Genomic DNA, 15,319 nt, shown 5'->3' with positions numbered 1-15,319 from the left:
ATAAGGAAAAATGCTGGGAAAAAGAAGACCCTGCTATTTGTTTAAAATAGACTAAAACGGCTAGCACAAAGGTATCTCTCCTCAAAGCATCAGCGTCTGAGGACAAAAGTGCACGCTCTTGTATTTTTGTCTTTCTTCAACTTGCATGAAATAATTAATATCCTGCCCCAGGTTAAAACAATATTTATGAAGGGTTTGGGGGATAATTTTTTTAAAGCTGTCATTTTTAATTGCTTTTAATAGCATATTAGCAGTAGAAGGCACAAAGACAGAGCTGCTGGGAAGCCCCCGAAACCTAAATACAGTCCTTACAACAAACTGCAGAAGGCAGCACATCCGCTGGGGGTGAGTGTCCTTTTTGCTTCCCAATAGAGAGTAGCCTTTCTTTCTTTTTTTTTATTTAATAAATTTATTTATTTGTCTATATTTTATTTTTGGCTGCATTGGGTCTTCGTTGCTGCACACAGACTTTCTCTAGTTGTGGTGAGCGGGGGCTGCTCATGGTTGCGGAACGTGGGCTTCTCACTGCGGTGGCCTCTCTTGTTGTGGAGCATGGGCTCTAGGTGCCCGGGCTTCAGTAGTTGTGGCACGCAGGCTCAGTAGTTGTGGCACACGGGCTTCATTGCTCCGTGGCATGTGGGATCTTCCCGGACCAGGGCTCCAAACCGTGTCCCCTGCATTGGCAGGAGGATCCTTAGCCACTGTACCACTAGGGAAGCCTGAGAATAGCCTTTCATGTCCTGCAGTCTACTCACTGAACTTGGATTTTTTTTTGTCAGTTACTAAATGAAATGAATGGAAGATACCTAAGTAAAGACAAACAATTGATTTGAAAGTCCAACTCCTACTCCACCAACAGAATCATTGGTTTCGTGAGTTGTTTGAGTGTTTTGTCACCATTAGCCAAAGTCCGACGTCTTATCTTTTTAGTTGGGCACAGGTTTACAGCAGAGCATGGGGGTAGGAGGAAAACCAAACTCTTTTGTGTCAGGTAGGTAATCGCATGAAATCTGGACTTGAGGTTAGTGGATACTATTAGGAAAAGGTCGGTGAAAACAAATTCTTGCATCTCCTTTCTAAGGTCTTCAGGAGACAAAGCACCAGTATTGTTGATTCTCTCAACAATTTTGTCTTTTGAATAACACACTCTCAAAGACATGGCTCCTTTTAAAAATTATTCACCTAAGGACACTATCTAAGGCCTGGGAAATATTTCCTGAGACATGCCCTCTTGTTTTAGATTAGTAAACATATTAGTACTGATGTCCTGGCCTAGAATTTTTGTAGGATTTTAGGGGAAGTCTGTAAACCTCCTGAAATCTTAAGCTAATATTTATAAGCATATGCTTTTGTTCTGGTTGAAATGACGATAGCTTACACCTAAGAGACCCAGGGCTCTGCATTGTTTAGCTGTAATAAACCATAACTGTGTGCATAAAAAAATTAAGATGAAGAACAATTGATCTACAGTATGTGCTGAATTATGCATTTTGAAATCTGTTTTCTTCAAAATAGATCTTATTAATAATCAGTGCTACTGTGTGCTGCTGACACGTGAAAATACAGTTAAAGGAAAACTGTAGTCATCCATTGTGAGACCTCAGAATGAGTTGACCCAATTAATTTTGTAGCATCACCCATTTTTATGCAAATGAAGTCATTTTACTCTCTTGCATAGAATCAATTTTAGCTGCATTGAGTGGCTGTGAATTCTGCATGGAACTGATGTTTCAGCACCACTAGTCATAACCTGAGTGCTCTTTCTGACCTACGTAGATGAAGCTTTCAACAATCAAGTGAATGGTTCTTAAATAAACAGAGAAGTCAAATTGTGTTAATGTTAGCTTCCAAACCTCCTGTTTAACTGTCACTGTTACTATTTCCATAAACGGGACCATTCCCTTCCTGAGAACAGCCATCTTACTAATGCTACTAGTCAGAGAATGAACTGATTTTATATAGTAGGTTTGAGAGAATGTTGCTACCAATGAAAGCAAAACACGTCAAGCTTTTAGGGAAGATAAGTTTTCTTTGCTTCTTTATTGAAAGTGGAATTTCATTATTTTTATAATGTCTCTTGTTGGTACTCACATCTTACTAGGATACTCACTTGACATACTTGCATAGTCTAATAGTAGCTGACAGCATTAATTAATCTCTCTTTAAAAATGTCTATACCCTGCTAGTTCAAATGTGTGTAAAGAGTGCAGTAAAAAATTCCCTGTTTTTTCTCAAGATGAATACTTTCCACACGAAGTATATTTATCACAAAAATAAAATAGAGAGCTGGAACTCCTGACTTGGGGTCTCTTCCCTCCGCCATCACTAAACTGCCCTGGAGCCCAAAGGGAGGGTGGCCTCACTGAGGCTGCCAGCTCTGGAAGGGCCCCAGCAGCCAAAGCTGCAGCAGTCCTGGGGACCATGGGCCGGATCACTCATCCTGGGGTAAGCCAGCTGCCATGTCATGAGGACACTCAAGCAGCCCTAAGGAGAGATCCATGTAGCAATGAACTGAGGCCTCCTACCTAGAGTCACATGACCATGTAGATGACAGGCTTTTGGCACTCCAGCCAGGCATGAGGGCTGTACCTCTGAGGTGGGAGAGCCAAGTTCAGGACAGTGGTCCACAAGAGACCTCCCAGCTCCACATAATATCAAATGACGAAAATCTCCCAGAGATCTCCATCTTGACACCAAGACCCAGCTCCACTCAACGACCAGCAAGCTACAGTGCTGGACACCCTATGCCAAACAACTAGCAAGACAGGAGCACAAACCCATCCTTTAGCACAGAGGCTGTCTAAAATCATAAAAAAGCCACAGACACCCCAAAACACACCACCAGACATGGACCTGCCCACCAGAAAGACAAGATCCAGCCTTATCCACCAGAACACAGGCACTAGTCCCCTCCACCAGGAAGCCAACACAACCCACTGAACCAATCTTAGCCACTGGGGACAGACACCAAAAACAATGGGAACTAGGAACCTGCAGCCTGCAAAAAGGAGACCCCCAAACACAGTAAGTTAAGCAAAATGAGAAGACAGAAAAACACACAGCAGACAAAGGAGCAACATAAAAACCCACCAGACCTAACAAAAGAAGAGGAAATAGGCAGTCTACCTGAAAAAGAATTCAGAATAATGATAGTAAAGATGATCCAAAATCTTGGAAATAGAATGGACAAAATACAAGAAATGTTTAACAAGGACTTAGGAGAATTAAAGAGCAAACAAACAGTGATGAACAACACAATAAATGAAATTAAAAATTCTCTAGAAGGGATCAATAGCAGAATAACTGAGGCAGAAGAAAGATAAGTGACCTGGAAGATAAAATAGTGGAAATGACTACTGCAGAGAAAATAAAGAAAAAAGAATGAAGAGAATTGAGGACAGTCTCAGAGACATCTGGAACAACATTAAACGCACCAACATTCAAATTATAGGGCTCTCAGAGGAAGAAGAGAAAAAGAAAGGGACTGAGAAAATATTTCAAGAGATTATAGTTGAAAACGTCCCTAATATGGGAAAGGAAATAGTTAATCAAGTCTAGAAAGTGCAGAGAGTCCCGTACAGGATAAATCCAAGGAGAAACATGCCAAGACACATATTAATCAAACTATCAAAAATTAAATACAAAGAAAAAATATTAAAAGCAGCAAGGGAAAAACATCAAATAACACACAAGGGAATCCCCATAAGGTTAACAGCTGATCTCTCAGCAGAAACTCTGCAAGCCAGAAGGGACAGGCAGGACATATTTAAAGTGACGAAAGGGGAAAACCTACAATCAAGATTACTCTGCCCAGCAAGGACCTCATGCAGATTTGGCTGAGAAATTGAAACCTTAACAGACAAGCAAAGCTAAGAGAATTCAGCATCACCAAACCAGCTTTACAACAAATGCTAAAGGAACTTCTCTAAACAGAAAACACAAGAGAAGTAAAACACCTACAATAACAAACCCAAAACAATTAAGAAAATGGTAATAGGAACATACATATCAATAATTACCTTAAATGTAAATGGATTAATTACTCCCAACAAAGGACATAGAATGGCTAAATGGATACAAAAACAAGACCAGTATATATGCTGCCTACAAGAGACCCACCTCAGACCTAAGGACACATACAGACTGAAAGTGAGGGGATGGAAAAAGATATTCCATGCAAATGGAAATCAAAAGAAAACTGGAGTAGAAATTCTCATATCAGACAAAATAGACTTTAAAACAAAGACTATTATGAGAGACAAAGAAGGACACTACATAAATATCAAGGGATCAATCCAAGAAGAAGATATAACAACTGTAATTATTTCTGCACCCAACATAGGAGCACCTCAATACATAAGGCAAATACTAACAGCCATAAAAGGGGAAATCGACAGTAACACAATCATAGTAGGGGACTTTAACACCCCACTTTCACCATTGGACAGATCACCCAAAATGAAATTAAATAAGGAAACAGAAGCTTTAAATGATACATTAAACAAGATGGACTTAATTGATATTTATAGGACATTCCATACAAAAACAACAGAATACACTTTCTTCTCAAGTGCTCATGGAACATTCTTCCGGATAGATCATATTTTGGGTCACAAATCAAGCCTTGGTAAATTTAAGAAAATTGAAATCGGATCAAGTATCTTTTCTGACCACAACGCTGTGAGACTAAATATCAATTACAGGAAAAAGGCTGTAAAAAATAAAACCACATGGAGGCTAAACAATACACTACTTAATAACCAAGAGATCAGTGAAGAAATCAAAGAGGAAATCAAAAAAATCTAGAAACAAATGACAATGAAACACGATGATCCATAACCTATGGGATGCAGCAAAAGCAGTTCCAAGAGGGAAGTTTATAGCAATACAATCCTACCTTAAGAAACAAGAAATATCTCAAATAAACAACCTAACCTTACACCTAAAGCAATTAGAGAAAGAAGAACAAAAAACCCCCCAAAGTTAGCAGAAGGAAAGATATCATAAAAATCAGATCAGACATAAATGAAAAAGAAATGAAGGAAACTGTAGCAAAGGTCAATAAAACTAAAATCTGGTTCTTTGAGAAGATAAACAAAAATGATAAACCATTAGCCAAATTCATCAAGAAAAAAAAGGGAGAAGACTCAAATCAATGGAATTAGAAATGAAAAAAGGAGAAGTAACAATTGACACTGCAGAAATACAAAGGATCAAGAGAGATTACTTCAAGCACCTATATGCCAATAGAATGGACAACCTGGAAGAAACGGACAAATTCGTAGAAATGCACAACCTTCCGAGATTGAACCAGGAGGAAATACAAAATATGAACGGACCAATCACAAGCACTGAAATTGAAACTGTGATTAAAAATCTTCCAAAAAAACAAAAGCCCAGGACCAGATGGCTTCACAGGCGAATTCTATCAAACATTTAGAGAAGAGCTAACACCTATCCTTCTCAAACTCTTCCAAAATATAGCAGACGGAGGAATGCTCCCAAACTCATTCTATGAGGCCACAATCACCCTGATACCAAAACCAGACAAAATGTCACAAAGAAAGAAATTTATAGGCCAGTATAACTGATGAACATAGACGCAAAAATCCTCAACAAAATACTAGCAAACAGAATTCAACAGCACGTTAAAAGAATCATACAACATGATCAAGTGGCGTTTATCCCAGGAATGCAAGGATTCTTCAATATATGCAAATCAATCAATGTGATACACCTTATTAACAAATTGAAGGAGAAAAAACATATGATCAACTCAATAGATGAAGAGAAAATTTTCGACAAAATTCAACACCCATTTATGATAAAAAAAACCTCCAGAAAGTAGGCTTAGAGGGAACTTTCCTCAACATAATAAAGGCCATATATGACAAACCCACAGCCAACATTGTCCTCAATGGTGAAAAACTGAAACCATTTCCACTAAGATCAGGAACAAGACAAGGTTGCCCACTCTCACCACTCTTATTCAACATCGTTTTGGAAGTTTTAGCCACAGAAATCAGTGAAGAAAAAGATATAAAAGGAATCCAAATCGGAAAGGAAGGAGTAAAGCTGTCATTGTGTGCAGATGACATGACACTATACATAGAGAATCCTAAAGATGCTACCAGAAAACTACTAGAGCTAATCAATGAATTTGGTAAAGTAGCAGGATACAAAATTAGTGCACAGAAATCTCTGGCATTCTTATACACTAATGATGAAAAATCGGAAAGTGAAATTAAGAAAACATTCCCATTTACCATTGCAACAAAAAGAATAAAATATCTAGGAATAAACCTACCTAAGGAGAAAAAAGACCTGTATGCAGAAAATTATAAGACACTGATGAAAGAAATTAAAGATGATACAAAAAGATGGAGAGATATACCATGTCCTTGGATTGGAAGAATCAACATTATGAAAATGACTTTACTACCCAAAGCAAGCTACAGATTTAATGCAATCTCTATCAAACTACCACTGGCATTTTTCACAGAACTAGAACAAAAAATTTCACAATTTGCATGGAAAAACAAAAGACCCCGAATAGTGAAAACACTCTTGAGAAAGAAAAACGGAGCTCGAGGAATCAGGCTCCCTGACTTCAGACTATACTACAAAGCTACAGTAATCAAGACAGTATGGTACTGGCACAAAAACAGAAATGTAGATCAATGGAACAGGATAGAAAGCCCAGAGGTAAACCCATGCACATATGGACACCTTATCTTTGATAAAGGAGACAAGAATACACAGTGGAGAAAGGACAGCCTCTTCAATAAGTGGTGCTGGGAAAACTGGACAGCTACATGTAAAATAATGAAATTAGAACATTCCCTAACACCATACACAAAAATAAACTCAAAATGGATTAAATACCTAAATGTAAGGCCAGACACTATCAAACTCTTAGAGGAAAACGTAGGCAGAACACTCTAGGACATAAATCACAGCAAGGTCCTTTTTGACCCACCTCCTAGAGAAATGGAAATAAAAACAAAAATATACAAATGAAACCTAATGAAACTTAAAAGCTTTTACACAACAAAGGAAACCATAAACAAAACGAAAAGGCAACCCTCAGAATGGGAGAAAATATTTGCAAATGAAGCAATTTACAAAGGATTATTCTCCAGAATTTACAAGCAGCTCATGCAGCTCAATATCAAAAAAACAAACACCCCAATCCAAAAATGCAGAGAAGACGTAAATAGACATTTCTCCAAAGAAGATATTCAGATTGCCAACAAACACATGAAAGAATTCTCAACATCATTAATCATCAGAGAAATGCAAATCAAAACTACAATGATGTATCACCTCACACCTTTCAGAATGGCCATCATCAAAAAATCTACAAACAATAAATGCTGGAGAGGGTGTGGAGAAAAGGGAACCCTGTTGCACTGTTGGTGGGAATGTAAATTGATGCAGCCACTATGGAGAACAATATGGAGGTTTCTTAAAAAATTTAAAATAGAACTACCATATGACCCAGCAATCCCACTACTGGACATATTCCCTGAGAAAACCATAATTCAAAAAGAGTCATGTACCACAATGTTCATTGCAGCTCTATTTACAATAGCCAGGACATGGAAGCAGCCTAAGTGTCCATCAACAGGTGAATGGATAAAGAAGATATGGCACATATATGCAATGGAATATTACTCAGCCATAAGAAGAAATGAAATTGAATTATTTGTAGTGAGGTGGATGGACCTAGAGTCTGTCATACAGAGTGAAGTAAGTCAGAAAGAGAAAAACAAATACGGTATGCTAACACATACATATGGAATCTAAAAAAAAAAAAAAAAAAGGTCATGAAGGACCTAAGGGCAATACGGGAATAAAGACGCAGATTTACTAGAGAATGGACTTGAGTATAGGGGGGAGGGGGAAGGGTAAGCTGGACAAAGTGAGAGAGTGGCATGGACATATATACACTACCAAACGTAAAATAGATAGCTGGTGGGAAGCAGCCACATGGCACAGGGAGATCAGCTCAGTGCTTTGTGACCACCTAGAGGGGTGGGATAGGGAGGGTGGGAGGGAGGGAGACGCAAGAGGGAACAGATATGGGGACCTATGAATATGTATAACTGATTCACTTTGTTATAAAGCAGAAAGTAACACACCATTGTAAAGAAATTATACTCCAATAAAGATGTTAAAAAAATAAAATAAAATAAAGTACTTTCTGGAGGACTTTGTAACATCATAGGTCAAGCCATTTTCCGGGATCTTCCAATTTTCCCAATAGGAAAGATGTTCTACACTTTACATTATTTTTTAAAATTTATTTTATTGAAATACAGTTGATTTACAATGGTGTGTTAATTTCTGCTGTAAAGCAAAGTGATTCAGTTATATATATATATATTATATATATATATATATATATATTCTTTTTCATGTTCTTTTCCATTTTGGTTTATCTCAGGATATTGAATATAGGTTTCCCACTTTGCGTGATTTTTATCATCAGTTCCCAGGTGTGAGTTTATCTTTGTATTTGTTGACTGCTGTATTTTAAAAGCTGCTCACCCTTTTGGATTCTCATTGTAGACTCTAAGACTTTTGTTCATCTACTCTTTCTTTTCCCCCCTACCTTGCAGGTAAAATTAGTATTTTCAAAAGAACCTTCAAAGCCTTTGGCTCCACGAATTCTACCAAACCCTCTGGCAGCTGCAGCGGCTGCTGCGGCTGTGGCAGTGAATTCCCCCTTCAGCCTCCGAACTGCTCCAGCAGCCACACTGTTCCAGACTTCTGCAGTCCCTCCAGCCCTCCTGCGGCCAGCTCCTGGACCCATTCGGACCGCCCACACTCCTGTGCTGTTTGCTCCTTACTGAATTCCAAATGGGAGTAACTGTACTGCAATAATTTTTCAAAAAACACAAAACAAAAAGAGAACTATGCAGTGTTTATTTATAGTTTAAAGTATACCTGAAGAGCCAGGACTTTTGATAGTGAATTGAAAAGATTATTAAAAAAAAAAAAAAAAAAAGGAGGGAGGTTTAGGGGTGGGAGGGAGGGCTGGTATTTTCTCCAAATTAAAGCATTCCTCTTGAACATTGAGTGTTTTAGAAGTGATCTCCAGCATTGAATTGTAGTGGTATCTAGAACTTCTGAAGCCTTTGTGACTGTGCTTTTGGGCACTTGTTTCCCCCTGCATTGTCTTTCCTGCTTTATGAGACAGCTATACATTGTCTAAGGGCATTAACTGGTTCCAATGTATATATAACAATTTACTCTGTAGATTAAAATAATACAAAAAAAAAAAAAAGAAAAAGAAAAAAACACAAAAAACAAAAGCAACACTGTGAATAGTAGTACCCGTGCTGTTCCTCTTGCTATGACAGCAATTCCTGGGTATTTATCCCAACAAAAGTAGATACAGTAGACGTCTTGTAAAAACAATAGTGCTGTGTCTCAATCTATGCCACTAGGTTTTCAAGAATTGCAAAAGGTAGAACGAACAACTATTTCATGCCTGTAAGCAGTCAAAAACTAAACACCACTGGATGGTGTGGGGGAGGTCCCTGGTTCACATTCTCCCATCCTACCCAGCTTGTAGATGACTTTAAGTTCAGAATAAAAGAACAGGGCTAAGCATAGAGGTGGGAGAGATTAATAAAAATGGTTTCTTACAAAGTACTTTTCCCTCCCCCTGGAACAGTGTTGCTGGAAATAGGAAGTGTTTGTAAAGCACCTATATCTGAAAACAGGTAAACCCGTGCATCATAGGTGTTCAGAAAGAAATCAGTATAACAATTCTGTTTCAAGGATAATGGATGATCCTAACCTAGCATGATAATGCAAAGTAAAGATTTTTCTTAGTGCATATCCAATAAAAACAAAGAATATTGCATCTCTGCAATATCCCCTTTATATCAAACCAGTAGGGTTGTCTCTTCAGCAAAGGTTTCTGCTTTGACTATGATGGTAGACATTAGCTATTGTTGTGGGGGGTTTTGTTGTTTTTTTAGATTTCCTACTGACATGATATAAACAATTAATATATATTTAAATATTAGTAAAACAAAAAAATGAATCTGCATTAATTTCAGACCAAGGATGTAGAGTTAAAAAAATACTGGTAAGATGCATTTGACCATCATTTCTCTAGTGGAGTTGTGAAACACTGACAGCCTTCAATATTCACCATAAGGCTGAAAGGAGTTGATGTTTTACCTTTAAAACAAGATTTTTCAGGGGTATATATAAATATATGTATATTGTATATATGTTGGAAAGATTAAGAGAATAACTTATAAAAAGAAAATCTATATAAAATAATTATATAACCATCCCGTGTTACATGTTATCATTAAGTTGGTAACAAATGGCATAAAAATAGCTGTGCCTTTAATTTGTGATAAAGGCTATTTGCTTTTTCCCATAGAAAGCTAACATATACCTATCATTATGATGGGGTTCGATGCAGCCAGTCTGTTTCATTAAGAATAATGACACTCAAACTCAGAACAATGAAAACATGTACAAATCCACCCTACCAGATTTAGGTTTAGAGAAAAAAAAATATTTTTGAAAGGTTTTGTAAAGACTATTTAAAAATATAGGGAAAGGCTGCGTATGGCCTTCCTGAAACTGCTCTTATCTAAACTGTAGTAGACTTTTGAGAGGTCTAAAGACTCAAGGTGAAACGATTTGAGAGATGGGTATTTAGTATTTGTCATTTTATATTTAAGAAACACCCATAACGTGCTTGGTGCTCAACGTTAAACATGGTCTTTGGAGTTCTTCTCCACCATCTAGCTAAAGACATTTGTCATATAAATATATCTTTAAAGCAGTTGACTTTATAGAACTTTTGTTAAACAACCAACCAAAAGAAAAAAGGAAGGAAGGAAGGGAGGAAGAAAGGAAGGAAAAGAAAAGAAAAAGTATTCCATCAGTCTTTGGTAAGAGGAATTTCAAACCATACATCTTCTGCCTGAACATGTTTGTTACAATTGAAATTTGTTTTTGAAAGTATCTGGTGATATTGCATCTGCCAGTATCTCTACTTTCTGGTGTTAGTAAGTGTTTCCTTTTTCCACCCTCAGACCCTGCTAGTTCAGCCAGGGAGAGAGTTAGCTCATGAATTCTGTTGTTTGGGGCTGTCTATATCCTGTGTGACCAGCTTCTGACCGTTTTGAACTTCAGTTTCCTCTTTCTGCTTTGTCGAATATTTTCATCGTTCACTATGTCAGCCTGAATCCCTATCCAACTACATTTACACCTCTAAAAACCTCTCTTTCTGTTGGAGAACTTAGTGTCAATTGATGAAATCTTACTACAATGTACTTTTGCTGTTCTTCCCCATTTTCACCAAAGTGAAAGAGTCAGTCCACTAGAAGTCAGGGCCGGTGGGATACAAGAGTCCTGGATCACAAGGCGTTACTAACTTTAATGATTTGCTGGGAAACAAACAAATCAGCCATATTTTCTCCATCAGGCATAGGAGAAACCTCAGAAATACCTAAACCCCTTCTGCCTCACTTCACTGTGGAACCATTTTTGTTTAAATGGTCTCTAAAATTGGAGTTGTAATCATCAGTTGTCTTTTACTCACTACCTAATAAAGGATGAAGCCTAACCATGGAACTTATGGTGGATTCTCTGTGAATTGGTTCCCAACATTCCATGTATTTATTAACACCAGATCCATATCTACCATTGTTCAGACTGCTATAAAGCTCTATCCTTTCCCTTAGGGAACTTCTTTTCATGAATAAAGATCAGTAATTCTGACTGATCAGCAGTGGTGCTCTGAACATCCCTGAGGGGGGTCTTACTTTATGGTTATACGTTCCTTCCCATGCATCATACCCATGGCAGGGATGGGATAGATAAAGCATCTCCGATTTCATTTGCAACAAATATAAATGCATTGCAAGAGTCAAATGCCTCTGGAAAAAGCATTCTTGCACCTCATCCAGATTACCCAGACAACTGGAAACAGTCTTTGGGAAGGCACCGTATTTCTCTTCCGAGAAAGCAGGTGATTACAAGTGACAAATCCCTCCTCTCACTGCTCCTGAACTTTGGAGTGGTTGTTGTGTACACCTAAGCACAGTTGTGTACACAGTTGGCTTTGGGCAATTTATATCATCACTGACTCATCTCAAATGATGCAATCTTCAGGTACCGTTGGGTTTCCGTTCCTCTCTTGCAATAATTCATTGCCGTTATCATCAGAGATATAATTTGGTTTTTAGAAAGGTGCTACATATTTTGCTGCCAAGGAACTATTTAGCCAAGAGAGCATTTATACTCATTTGGAAATTAAAAGAGCAGGAAATCACAACACAAAGGAGTAAAAATGAAAAGGTTTTAAAAAAAGATTATTCAGAGTTTATTGTGGATGTGCTCATGTATGTTTTTAAGGTACAGAACCACCCCACAGTAGAGGTGGGCATTAAATTTCACTTACAATTAATAGCTTAAATTAATATCTTTGTCTCCACACCCATGGAATGTTTCAACTTTCCTGAAGAAATCAGATCGTAAAGCTAAAAAATGACTCTGGTATAGAGACCTCTTCCTTCAAATCTGAATTGATCTATAGAACTAAACTACCTTTCTGTACATTTGCATGGATGACATTGTATTACCATCTCTTTGTACACAGGAAAGCATCTTAAAGTGGTGAGGAAAACAATGAGCCTGAAAGAAATCAGAGCCTATTGTAGACTTTGTCCCTGCCTAGCAGGGTAACATTTAAATAGTCAATGAATGCTTTGTCCTTACTCTCTTCATCAGCAGTGTGGGTGAGAGTGAGTAAAGGCTAAACTGGTTACCTATTTTTGCATTAAAAAAAAATACTTTTCTCTCCCTCGAAGAAGTGCTTTCTTGTAGTGAACCATACAGCTACTCAAATATTTGCATTTTCTCAGAAAAGTGTTCTGTATTCTTTTCCTTCCTAAGGATACATCACAAGGTAGTAGGTCATTCATCTGATCAGTCAGATGTAGACCTCACCAACAGTTATCAGAGGAGTTGCTAATTCACATTGGATTTATAACCAAGTCATTTAGGATATACCACATCTGTTTTCTCAGTCCAAAACGTAATACACTAAGTCCCCTACATATGGACCTGTTGCATTCCGAGAGCACGTTCGTAAGTCCAATTTGTTCATAAGTCCAACAAAGTTAGCCTAGGTACCCAACAAACACAATCGGCTATATAGTACTGTACTGCAATGGGCTTATAATACTTTTCACACAAATAATATAGTGCTTCTGGACATCCTGGGCTTGAAACAAAGATACTGTACTACTGTACTCTATACAGTACTGTACAGTAAAGTACACAAAGGCACAACCACTTGTAGAGGAGGTGCACCCATGACAGTGTACGCCAGACATGTGAACTAACGTGATTGAACATACAAAAACACGTTCGCATCTTTGGATGTTCATAACTTGAAGATTCATATGTAGGGGGCTTACTGTAAATTCTAAATAAAACCAACCCATATAAAAGCAAGAGAATATTGACAGTGTGAGTGTGAAGGGGGCAACAGGTATTTGAATGTCTCATCCTCGTTCTTTTTGTTGTGTAATCTCCCTTCAATAGAAAGGGACCCCCACCTGAGCCATTACTAATCCAGTCCTGGGTTTGCATGTGTTTTAGCTAATGACCACCTTATTCAGATCACTTCCTCACAGCCAAAGGATATCAGTTATGCCCTCTTGTTATTGATATAGCAAGAATTTTTTTGGACTTTGTCCTGACAGTGAATATTTTACAAACTGATTTTTGTTGGTTTTCATTAAGAGAGCAGATTTATTTCTGGAGCATCTTTTCTGGTCTTTCTATGGTATCTTCAATAACGACAACAGTTACTATCAAGAAGTGAAATGGATCATGTGTATGGCAAGTATGGCAAGTCTCCATTGCCTACTTCCTTGTGCTGAGATGGGTATCAGAGCTTCCAGTGAAAGATGGATATGTTGATATATCATCTTCATGTGGCCTACATGGTTGTTACTTCCAGAAATGAACTTATAGCTTACCAGAATTACGAATGGTGACGGAAGACAGGTTCTACACTGGGAAAACCTCCTACCTATGTGCTACTTGATTAGAAGTCCATACGGATTCCAAAGAGTCACAGAGTTTAAAGAATTCTCTGGTTGTGTCATCAATGCTCAGATGTGAAAGGACCAAGAATTGCCTTGAATCTGGTCATCTTCTTTCACCTCTTCTCAGTGATGGAAAGCCATCCTTCCTAGATGGTTGACTCTAGAAATTGCCAAAATTTGAAGTCAAATCTGATGACTAATATAGATGACCCAGTTGAGAATGGGATCAATAGAGAATGAGGTCATGTTCTCTTCATGACTGACAAGTCAGCTCTAAAAGCAATTCCCAAAGAGTAGAGCTAACATGATTTGTGAGCAAAATTATAACTAAACATAAATACTTGTACAGCGGCCAGGTCGTAAGTCACTACATCTATATCTATGTGGATACGGATAGAGATAGAGATACATGTATTTTTGTAAAATATGAGCCTTAATACCTCTTTTACCTGTTACCATTTTTCAAAAAAAATTTTTTTTCTTTTTAGTGAGTAGGTTGATTTTACTTTTAAGAACAGGAACTCTAATTTCACACTTGGGAATCCTAATCATTTTAGGGCATTGCAGAGGCTGAGAAGCAGATATAATATCAAGGTACTATGCTCTCTAGCGAGGCTCTTCTGCTACCACTTTGTATCATTTCATAAAAGCTACTGATTTTGACTATAGGAGTTGAACCCTCATCAGATCTTCCAATCCAGGTAGTGTGCAAGACATGGTAAAACAAGGTTAAAAAAACTGACAAAGAGATAATCCTTTATTGGAGGCCCAGATTGCATTTTTTTCCCAGCAAACACATTTTTTTAAAAAAGTTACTCTGCTGTTTGATTGTCCAAATCTGTGAGGCATGAATCCTTTGAGAAATGATGTTATGGAGTTTTAAGCCATGGTGAGAGGGTATGGAATTTTATTAACCACAAATAATAATGTGGGTATCATTGGATATTTGTCAACTCAGTTTAAAATACATTATTGTATAATTTTAGCATCTGACGCTAAGGCTAAAGTAGGTTCATACTGGGTGAAGACCCTCCACCAAATGCTTTGTGTCTCTTGTTGACTGAGCTAATATTATTAGAGCAAGAAAAGAAATAAAGTTCTCAAAGTTCTAGAAAGTTTAGTTTTCATGAAATAGTCAAGAAGAATTTCACGGGATGCCATCTGTTTTTTTAAAGGGATTATGGAAACGTGTGGAAGTGTTTGATATTGGGGAAAAG

At 37.7% G+C, this 15,319-nt stretch overlaps 1 protein-coding gene across 2 annotated transcripts in view; it reads left to right on the top strand.

Moving 5' to 3' along the window:
• The window catches only part of LOC132425122 (zinc finger protein 385D), a 335,665-nt gene extending 326,653 nt beyond the window's left edge, over window positions 1–9,012 (top strand). The window contains exons 7-8 of one of the 2 annotated variants that reach the window (XM_060011537.1): window positions 244–345; window positions 8,625–9,012. In XM_060011537.1, the coding sequence (XP_059867520.1) occupies window positions 244–345; window positions 8,625–8,858 (336 nt within the window). In that variant the 3' untranslated portion in view covers window positions 8,859–9,012. The remainder of the gene's footprint in view (window positions 1–243; window positions 346–8,624) is intronic. The other variant, XM_060011538.1, reaches the window with a different exon arrangement.
• The last annotated feature ends 6,307 nt before the right edge of the window (window positions 9,013–15,319 follow it).

This window comes from Delphinus delphis, chromosome 4, assembly GCF_949987515.2.
Source record: "Delphinus delphis chromosome 4, mDelDel1.2, whole genome shotgun sequence".
NCBI classification, from domain to species: Eukaryota; Metazoa; Chordata; class Mammalia; order Artiodactyla; family Delphinidae; genus Delphinus; species Delphinus delphis.
This window is presented reverse-complemented; position numbering and strand designations above follow the sequence as displayed.